This window comes from Pinus tabuliformis, chromosome 7 (assembly GCF_031772625.1).
Source record: "Pinus tabuliformis cultivar Carrire ecotype Pingquan chromosome 7, CPIR1, whole genome shotgun sequence".
NCBI lineage: Eukaryota > Viridiplantae > Streptophyta > Pinopsida > Pinales > Pinaceae > Pinus > Pinus tabuliformis.
Genome location: NC_142293.1, coordinates 386,175,056 through 386,185,614, shown reverse-complemented (window position 1 = coordinate 386,185,614; position 10,559 = coordinate 386,175,056). Strand labels below are relative to the sequence as shown.

General features: G+C 36.8%; 1 protein-coding gene across 1 annotated transcript; it reads right to left on the bottom strand.

The window, feature by feature from the left end:
• Positions 1–7,632: 7,632 nt before the first annotated feature.
• LOC149247606 (major pollen allergen Lol p 11-like) lies at positions 7,633–8,731 on the bottom strand. The gene is made up of 2 exons (XM_089455907.1): positions 8,533–8,731; positions 7,633–8,213 (listed from the first exon to the last, which is right to left on the bottom strand). Exons 1-2 carry the CDS (start codon positions 8,687–8,689, stop codon positions 7,891–7,893), a joined length of 480 nt encoding a protein of 159 aa, XP_089312033.1. The 5' UTR covers positions 8,690–8,731; the 3' UTR covers positions 7,633–7,890.
• Positions 8,732–10,559: the final 1,828 nt, after the last annotated feature.

The window sequence follows — 10,559 nt, the reverse complement described above, 5'->3', positions numbered from 1 at the left end:
TGGAGATCAAGAAGGTTATTGACAAGTTTGAAGAGCAGCATGAAAACATCCCACCAATGCAAGAAAATGAACAACAAATTCAGGAGCCAGAAGAAAAACAAGCGGAAAATGATGAAGAACAAGAAGAAGGTATCTTGCAAGAACCTTTATATGAGATTCAACCTAATAATGCACCACCACAGTTGCTTCACAGATCTTCTAGGCCTTATAAGCCTTCACAAAGGTATCCTCCAAACTATATTTTGTTGACTGATGAAGGTGAGCCTAATTGTTTTCAAGAAGCTTATAAAGTTGAGCACAATAAATAATGAAAGAAGAAATGAACTCTTTGCAGGAAAATAAAACTTGAGAGTTGGTAAACCTCCCCAAAGTAAGAAAGGCTCTACAAAACAAATGGGTGTATAGGATTAAGCATTAAGGTGACAAAAAGAAGGAGAGGTATAAAGCAAGGCTGGTGGTGAAAGGATTTTCCCAAAAACAAGGTATTGACTTCACTGAAATTTTCTCGTCTACTGTTAAAATGTCATCCATTAGAGTCATTCCTGGTCATGGTGAATTGGAGGAAGAAATTTATATGGAGAAGCGAGAAGGCTTCATAGAAAAAGGCAAAGAAGACCTTGTTTGCAGGATGAAGAAGAGTCTATATGGGTTAAAACAAGCACCTCAAAATTGGTACAAGAAATTTGATTCATTCATGTTGGAACATGGTTTTCAAAGGTTGGAAGCTGACAATTGTGTCTATATCAAGAGGTATGATCAAGGAAAGTATATCATATTATTGTTATATGTGGATGACATGTTGATTGTTGGGCATGATAAGAATAAGATCAATAGGATGCAGAAAGATTTGGGTAGCAAATTTGCAATGAAGGATTTGGGACCAGCACAACAGATATTAGGCATGCGGATTTTGTGTGATAGAAAAAACAAAAGGTTATGGCTATCACAAGAAAAATATATCAAGAAGGTGCTTGATAGGTTTAATATGAAGGATGCCAAGCCAGTTGGTACACCCCTTGCAGCCCACTTCAAGTTGAGTTCTGAATTATGTCCTAGTGATGATAAGGAGAAGGAAGAGATGAGCAAGATTCCTTATGCTTCAATAGTTTGCAGCTTGATGTATGCCATGGTATATACATGACCAAACATTGCATATTCAGTGGGAGTAGTGAGCAAGTTCCTTGCCAATCCAGGCAAACAACATTGGCAAGCAGTAAAATGGATTTCGAGGTATCTCAAGGGTACTAGTCATTATTGTTTATGTTTTGGTCATAATGAGACCGTGGTTGAAGGATTTACAGATGTGGATATGGCTGGAGATATGGACACCAGAAAGTCCACTACAGGTTATTTGTATACATTTGTAGGTGTAGCAATATCTTGGGTGTCAAGGCTACAAAGAATAGCAGCGCTCTCCACAACAGAAGCATGGTACATAGCTGCAATAGAAGCTTGTAAAGAGATGTTGTGGATGCAACGATTCCTAGGAGAGATAGGAATAAAGCAAGACAAGTATGTGCTATATTGTGATAGTCAAAGTGTCATTTGCTTGGCGAAAAACTCGGCATTTCATTCAAAAACCAAGAACATTGAATTAAGGTACCATTGGATCTCGCATGTGTTGGAGGAAGAAAAATTATCCTTGGAAAACATCCATACATATAGGAACCCTGCTGATATGCTCACTAAGATTCTACCAAGAAATAAACATGAGTTATGTAGAGGTATGGTAGGACTCGGTGTGACTTGATTCATGACTCTTATTTGGCTTCAAGTGGGAGAATGTTAAGTGTGAAGCCAAACTATGGTACATTGTGCAAATGACAGCGAGGACTCCCTGACACTCTGCTGTCCCAGCCGTCACTGCCACACCTACGCCAAACCTACCATACCACCATTAACTTCTAAATATTCATCTAAAACACATGGAGGATTCTAAATCCTCCTTCAGCCTCTATAAATTTGTAATTTCTCTCACCAAGAATGGCAAGCTAAGGCCCAGGCCTGTTGTATAATCAAAAGTGATTTCTATTCTCTAGTTATTTGATTTATGTTCTCCTGTTATTTAATTTATCTCTCTGTCTCTGAGATTATTCTCTACTCTGTGCCTTGAACTAACAAGCATAGGGAAGTCACTACCTTTTTACCCCCACAAAGTATACAATGAACGATGTGACATTGATTTAGTTGACCAATTTTTATTCGAAATGATTAATTAATTTGAACGTATAGGTATTTATTTATGGAAACCAGATGCCTATAATTTCACTTACATCACATTTGCCATTCACTTAAAACTGAGTGCTAGCGAAGAAAAGCGTGCAGATAATTTTCAATTGTCTACCAATTTTTATTTTTATTTTTTTCGCTTGTGTCTATTCAAGGTTATTAAGTGTTCACGACTTCTAGAATAAGACGATGGAAGCAAGAGGTATAGGCAGAGATAGAGGCAATGAGCGAATATTTTCCCAACTAGAAAGTGTTGGTGGACTGAGAGTTTCCAATGCAGAAAGTGGTTTGGCAATTAAAGATGAAGAAAAAGTAAAATTCAATTCCAGAAAATTCAGAGTTTATGATAAAATCTCCCTGCCAAACAAAGTCTCCCCGCTTATGAAAATTGCAAAATTGGAAAATGCAATTAACAAGCTTCAACAACCCACAACTGAACTGAATGTGTCCAACAAGAAGAAGATTTAATTAAGCAATACAAATGCAAGATAACAAAAGTTGCTCTTAAAAAGCAGAATGAAATGCTCTAGAAGGAATTAGAGAGTACCAAGTGTTGGTTGGAAAAGCAAAATCAGAGAGCTGAAAAATCAATGACTGAAAATGTTAGACTTAACAAACAAGTTGAGGAGGTGAGCATCAAGTTTGGAAACCTGCAGGAAACCCATGATAAAATATTGCATGAAAAGAAGAATGGAAGATGGAGTTCGAATCACTAAAATGCATATTTACAAAGTCAACTTTCATCATTTGCTCCTGCAGAAAAGTTTCTGAAAGAAAAAATGAAGTCCTTACAACGTGAAGTTTCATTATTTGCTACTGCAAAAATGTCTCTGGAAAACAAAAGGAATTCCTTACAATGTGAATTTTCGTCAATCATAGCTGCAAAATTGTCTCTAGAAAAGGAAACAAACTCCTTACAAGGTGAAGTTTCATCACTTACTGTAGCTAAAATGTCTCTAGAAAAGGAAAGGAACTCCTTACAAAGTCAAATGGATAGAAGATTTTTGGCTTCAGAAGAAGAAAAGGTAAATCTTAAGGCCACAGTGGGAAAGTTGGAAATAACTCTAGATTCTGCAAGACAGGATCTCGAATCTTTGAGGGTTGTGGAAGCGAAGAAAGAGGGCCAGATATTTGATTTACGACATCAGGTAGTTGATTTATGAAATGAGCTTTTGGACAATGCACAGACAAACACATGCCTCAAGTAGAAAAATAATTGTTTGATGAGCGAAATGAACAAATGTACAGAAGAAAATGGGCATCTTCAAGAGAGAATTAGGGAATTGGAAAGGGCCCTGAGTCGCCTGAAAAAGGATCTTGAATCTAAATATGTTGAGATGAGAGTTGAATGTTGCGAGTGAATGTAAAAGGCAACCGAATTTTACGTGTGAAAGGAAACCAAAGTCGACGTATGTAAGCAAGTGGTTAAGGAGTGAACACCAAAGCAATCAACAAATTCTCGGCCAGAAATAGCATGGCGGTGAAGAATGCTATGTTTTTAGAATTATGAGTTTTGTGATTGTAAATTTTAGTTATTTTCCTCGTCATTGTAATTCATCTCAATATAAAAGTCAATGAGTAAGATAATAGAAGTCTTATTTTCAAGATTGCAAATGAAGTTTAGTTGCAACATAATATTAATATTTTTTATTATTAGTATAGATTTATTTTAAATACCCATCTAATATGAGTGGATAGGGATCCAATTTCTTCACTTGTAAATATTTTTTATGATTTTTAATTCAATTTTTATTACATTTATTTTTAATCTTAATTTTCATTGCTTGAATTAGTAATGCACTTCAATCACATTAGTAATAATCTTCACATTTGTTTATGTATTAAGAAAATGGACACATCGTGATAGTGGTCCCCACAAATCCGATAATTAAGAAGAAATGTGGATAGAAATGTCCATGGGTTTAACCCAATCTCAACACCTACATGTAACTTTGTTCCTCTAATTTCTCCATTTTGTCGGGTTTTTTTAATAAATATAATACAAATTTGAAATTTTAAAGAAATATTTTCTTTTAACTGTACTTGGAAACCTAAATACAATCAACAAAAAAACCACAATAAAGTCACAAGAGAATACAAACATGGATGTAAATCCCAATCCAAAAACACATATTACTACTTATTTAAATGAATTAAGAATATTAATTAAAGAGATTAAACACACAAGGCAATCAACATAACTCTCATTAGCCACATTCCTTGAGAGTGTCAATCGTTTCTCAAGTGTCAAACCAATCGCTTGATATGAACAAATTCAGAAATTTGGCAAGATATATTGATTACAAAAGCTTGATGTTAATGCAGATGCTTATAGATTTAGTAGGATTCATGTCAGGCGTTTCTTAAGTGTAAAACCAATTCCTTGGTTAAGGTGCAAGTTTGAAGACTTACCCATTTGGAATCGATTTGGAGGGGAGGGTATTATATTAATATTTTTTTTTTACATATTTTAACAAGTTAAGAGGTAGATATAAATCTTTTGGGTTAATTACATTATTTCGATTTGGTCCATTTTTGAACCAATTAATTGTTAGGGTTCAAGAGAAATAAATATAACAATCAAGAAATACACATTCAAACCATGTACACCATGATTATCTGGAAAACCCCAATTGGGGGAAAAACCAACCAACAATAGATCTATTATTGTCTTTGGCTAAAACACAGCCAAGCCGACCAACAACGTGAGCTTTCACCGCTCAACCATAGTTGCCTACAATGGATAATACACAATCCTTTTAAGGGCTTCAACTACATGTAATACCATGAGTCACCAATACTAAGTGCCCAAAACCACAACTGTTAACCATAATTGTTGACATAACCTCAACTCCACCATAAGGTCAAGTTTATTTAACAATCCCCCCTTTAAACTTGACTTTGGGTTTTCCTTGGCCAAATCTGCCAAGTGAGCCAGCCACCACGCACTTCCAAGCCCTACCCAGTCAATGTTAGGGTATTTGATAATCTCACAGGCTGTCCTAGTTCAGCATGCTTCATCATACCACCACATGCATCCCCATATCACCCAAGTGGACATTCAGACTTTACCAGTGATTTACTGGGTACGCATGCCTTACCAGGTCTTACAGTCGTATACCCATTTACATGAAAATTTCCACTTTATTTTTATTTTGTTGCTATCTTGACCCACACACAACTTGAATTGCTACAAGTTTAACCATGAATTTCACCCTGTAAGACTCCTATCCCACTATTTAACCCTTCTCTTGTAATTGAATTCTTATTTAAAAATTTTGTTACTATTTGAGAATAGAAATTTTTCTTTAACCATAAAAGCCCTTCAAAAAATTTCTCTGGAAAAAAAAAAAATTACCCAACTTTCTTGATTTTATGAAAACAATGCTCTGTTCTTTTGTTTTGATCTCTCAGCTTCAGTAGATCAGACAGGTTTTTGACTCAGACAGGCTTTCTAGTAATCCTTTGCATCCTCCTTCCTCTTCGATAGTAGCAGCATGGTCAACGATGGAGGGGTTTCACCCTCAGGGGCAACACTTCACACGTAGGGCAGCATTCTCCAATGCACCTCTGATGGGCACGCAACAGTGGTGCCCTCCTTGACACAGATGTCAAGGCTCCTCGATGCATGCAAAGACTCCTCTCTCCACGCCAGTGCCTCCTCGCTCCACGCCAATTCTGGACGCAGAGTATGCAGGTTCCTGCGTCCTCCTTTCTCTTTACACAGGCTGGTGCCTCCTCTTCACGCTGGGCAAAAGGTTTTTCTCTAGCCTCCACTCTTCATGGTTTACAAACCAAACCGGACCTCAGAGTATACACACAGGTGGCAAGCGGCTCTGGTCTTCATGGGACTGCAGAGAATACACGCAGCAGATAGCACACGGCTTTGGTCTTCACGCACTTAGACTAACTCAACTCAATCTAATTTAAACTTTCAAAATTTAATTTAAATTTCCAAAAAAATATTCCCAGGGCTTGGCAAAGGCTCGAGATTTCATTTTCTTCTTGCTCCTCATCGAACCATCACTCAACGGACATTGCTAGTTTGTGCAATGAGCTATTGCTTAAACCAGCGCCACCACTTCGTCGATGAGAACATTTCGAACAACTATCCAATGCCCTTACCAACAAGAGCTCTAATACCACTTGTTAGGGTTCAAGAGAAATAAATATAACAATCAAGAAATACACATTCAAACTATGTACACCATGATTATCTGGAAAACCCCAATTGAGAGAAAAACCAACCAACAATAGATCTATTATTGTCCTTGGCTAAAACACAGCCAAGCCAGCCAACAACCTGAGCTTTCACCGCTCAACCATGGCTGCCTACAATGGAGAATACACAAGCCTTTTAAAGGCTTCAACTACATGTGATACCATAAGCTCAATACCATGAGTCACCAATACTAGTGCCCAAAACCACAACTATTAACCATAACTGTTGACATAACCCCAACTCCACCATAGGGTCAAGTTTTTCTAACATTAATATAGTTTATTCTGAAAACAAAAATCCACAAAAAACTTCAACAAGATTTAACATGATTCATGCAAAATTTAGCAGGATTCATGCAAATCCTTTCTATGATGCAAAGCTAATTCATTAGCTTTATATTATTGCTTGAAACAGTTGTAAGTCAATACAAAATTTTGAAACCTGATGTCAACACAAAAGTTTCCTTGACCTTAACAAGAGGTTTGGCAGGATCCATCGATTACGGAAGCGTGATGTTAACACATAAGCTTCAAGCTTTGGCAGGATTGATACAAGTTCTTCCTGCAGTGGAAAACTAAACCAGTACCTTTGTATTATCACTTGAAAGCAATTTAATGCAATACACGTGAAAATTTTACTATCAAAAAGGGGAAAAAACTTCTTGCAGAGATCAATACCCATTGTAATAAACGTGAAAATCCAAATTTTCCACACAACCAAGTTAACTCGACAACATTAGCAATTCATCCCAGAAAATCAGCCGGGCAAAGATAAATTAAAAGCTACACTCACAATAAAATGGCTTTCATCTCTATTTCTGCGCAATCTAATCAAGCATAAGGGATCCCTCCACGTTGAACACGCTTTAGCTTCTCTCCCACATTAGTCATTGATATTCGTGACAGTGACCACAAATGCATAAATTTGGAGAGAGATATGCGAAAATAAGACACCATTAGATTCAATATATAGAAGCTCAATGCAGATGGAGCTCTTCTCTGCAGTTTGCAAAGTAGTAGATAGAAATGCATACTGTATATATTCATCTCATAACATGCCAATTTCTTGCATTGTTTGCGATTCTTTTATATTTATCGTACCATAGAAAATCCAAAACCCAACGAATTGAGAGAAAGCTTTCGGTTTTCGGTCAAAGGCAAAGGCAATGCAACATATAAATATATAGAATATGAAATTGAAATTATTCCAAACTTTTGCAGTCTTAGCCACAAATGAATCCAGGTATTCATGAATACCATCACAATAGATAAATAGTCCACCTAAGCTCTACAACCTTTTATATTTATATTCACTGGTGGCACAGATTCTCAGGCAGGAGAACCCATGAGAAATAGTAGCAGGGCTCAGCCAAAATCCATAACAGAAAGAGGCGATGAAAACCCGAAAACCGACACAAACGCATGTAGAGGCAATAAAACCTAGTCAGAGTCATTATATATGTTATATTCTGCCAACACAGCCTGACAAGCAGGGTCGTTTGTGGTAGATCTGAAGGCAAAAGGCCCAGTCTTTCTTTCGTCCGAATTGATCCCATTGTTGTGAGTTAGGTAAACTGGACCTCGGCTGCTATCAGTTTTAAGGTTGCATGAGGTTGGGCTGCTCACTGTAAATGCCTCACAGGCTTCGTGCTCGTGCTCACCCTTAACAGCGATACTGAAAAGCCCATCGTTGTCGGTGTGCTGTTCATTATAGAACAATCTCTTACCAGCAGGATCCTTGCACTCAACAGCTACAGTGGCACCTGCACAGCACTCATACTCAAAATATCAGAACCAAACATAGGGCTGCCCTGTGCATTCTATGCTTCAGACAGAAACCCGCATTTCTCTTAAAAACAAGAGTGTAGAAAATGAAAGCAATGTGAACACAATAGCAAAAGGGAAGAATAGATCTATTCAGAAAAGCACAAATAGCATTCCACATGGAGAATCTTAAAACCAGATCTATTCTTCAGCACCAGATCTTTTCAATAAGAAAATGCAGTGGCCCAAATGAAAACAATCTACAAAAACTGCAAAACAAATTGAAAAACTATCCAAGATGGGTGGTTGCTGGCTTACCAGAGATGGCAGGTGAAATCCTGGTGGGGAATCCAGCAGCACAGTTATCGCAGTAAACCTTGCCCGTAACATAAAAGTTATGGCCAGCATGAGCATTGGCAACACCCAACAAGGCAAAAAGGGCGATCAAGCCACAGAAAGCGGATAGCTTGGCCATTGTTGAGATACCCACCTCGCCGAAAGAAGCAACAAAGATCAAAATACTTGGATTAGGAATGGAAGAAGCAACAACACAAAGCACCTATATATGTATGTATGAATGATTCTTTGTCTGAGTGTGGAATAGCGAAGAGAATGGTGTAATATAGATATATATATATATAGGTAGGTTTTGGCCCCAACATGTAAGCCGGTGATTATGAACAGATTTTCCGAGTAAGATATAACTGTCACAGTGTCCCTGCTCCGCGTGAGCCTGGCTGGAAACATTTTTTTTCGAAATCATAAACATAATTTTTTGGATCCTACAAGTCGTATGGTGGCCTGCTCCGCGTGAGCCTGGCTGTAAACATTTTTTTCCGGAGCCATAAACATAAATTTTTGGTTCCTACAAGTCATATGGTGGCATGGGGAGCCATAAACATAAATTTTTGGATCCTGCATGCATGCATGTCGGTGGCGAGTTGTGCCCTCTTAATATAATTCTCCATCATGTCTATGGTGGTCCGCCCGAGTTTGGAAGTAAACATTTTTTCCGGAGTCGTAAACATAAATTTTTGGATTTTACGAGTGATGTGCCAATGAGTGATGTGGTGGTATGCATGGAAATTTTAGGGGTTAATGTTAGTTCAGGGGTTATTTTTCCATGATTTTTTCACAAAAAAGTTTTCTCAGTTTTCAATTTTACAAAAAATGATTCGCTTAAATTTTAGAATATAAAATTATTTTACCTTTAAAATCACCAACATTATATAGAGACTATATATAAAATCATTATAAATTTGAATAATTTTAAGAACATATCAATAAACATTTTTTAGTTTTCGTATTAAGGATTACTAAGATTCGCCAATGTTTTTAAACTTCAAAAAAAATTTGCATCCTTAAAATTGTTCTTGGTGGCATGCATGTTCTTGCATATATTAGGGCGAGTTGTGCCCTCTTAACATAAATGCCCATTATGTTTAAGGGTGGTGGGCTTACGTCTCAAGGCACTTTTATTAACACTCCCATTAGGGAAATGGAGTGTTTACTTGTTGATATTTCAATTAAAATACATTTTAAATTGAAACTAAACATGTGCTTCAAATTTGATCATTAATGGTGGGAAAAGGAAGGTGAAAGTATTTAGGACATAAAGTAACTAAATAATAATTTCCATGGTACTACTATTGGATAATGTGATGGATTGAATTAACCTTTGTATAATGGAGTATTTCATCATGATATCAAATATAGAAATTTGGGAAATTCAATGAGGTAACCGAACTCAATTTTGGCTACTTGTGGATATGGGTCTTTAACCAAATTTCAGTCTAACACTTTAAAAAATGTACTCACATCATTTGTATAAATTCAACTTGTGGAGTTATAACAATGCATTGGCACTATGAGTTAGATTGAATTTAAAGAAAAATACATGTGAATGTTAGTAGATAAGAAAATTTTAAACCATGGCTTTCAAAAGGTATTGATTCCATTGATGGAAAGTCAACCTACAAAGTTGTATGTAGAACTGTAGTAGCAAATATGAGCACCATTGAGCGACATGGAACTCAAATCCAATTACTTGTGACTGTGGATCCTGATAAAAAATGCTAAATTAAAGCATATAGCAAGGTATCCATGTCATTAGTGCAAATTCAACCGATGGAGTTGCATATTGTATTTTAGTGATGGATATGCACCATGAGGGGATTGAACTCCAACATTTCTCATGGATATGGGTCATTAACCATTGAAACATTCATACAAGCGTCCCATGCCATTGATATAAATTTAGCCAATGTTGTTGTATTTGAAGTTATAGAGATGCACAAGAACTATGCCAGGGTTAATCAAGCTAAAGAGAAACTACCTATGGATAT

Excerpts from the sequence above, each read along its gene's own strand:
- LOC149247606 (XM_089455907.1), bottom strand. The coding sequence starts at position 8,689 with ATGGCCAAGCTATCCGCTTTCTGTGGCTTGATCGCCCTTTTTGCCTTG. Across the intron at positions 8,214-8,532 it reads GATTTCACCTGCCATCTCTG|GTGCCACTGTAGCTGTTGAG; the intron begins GTAAGCCAGCAA and ends AGTGCTGTGCAG.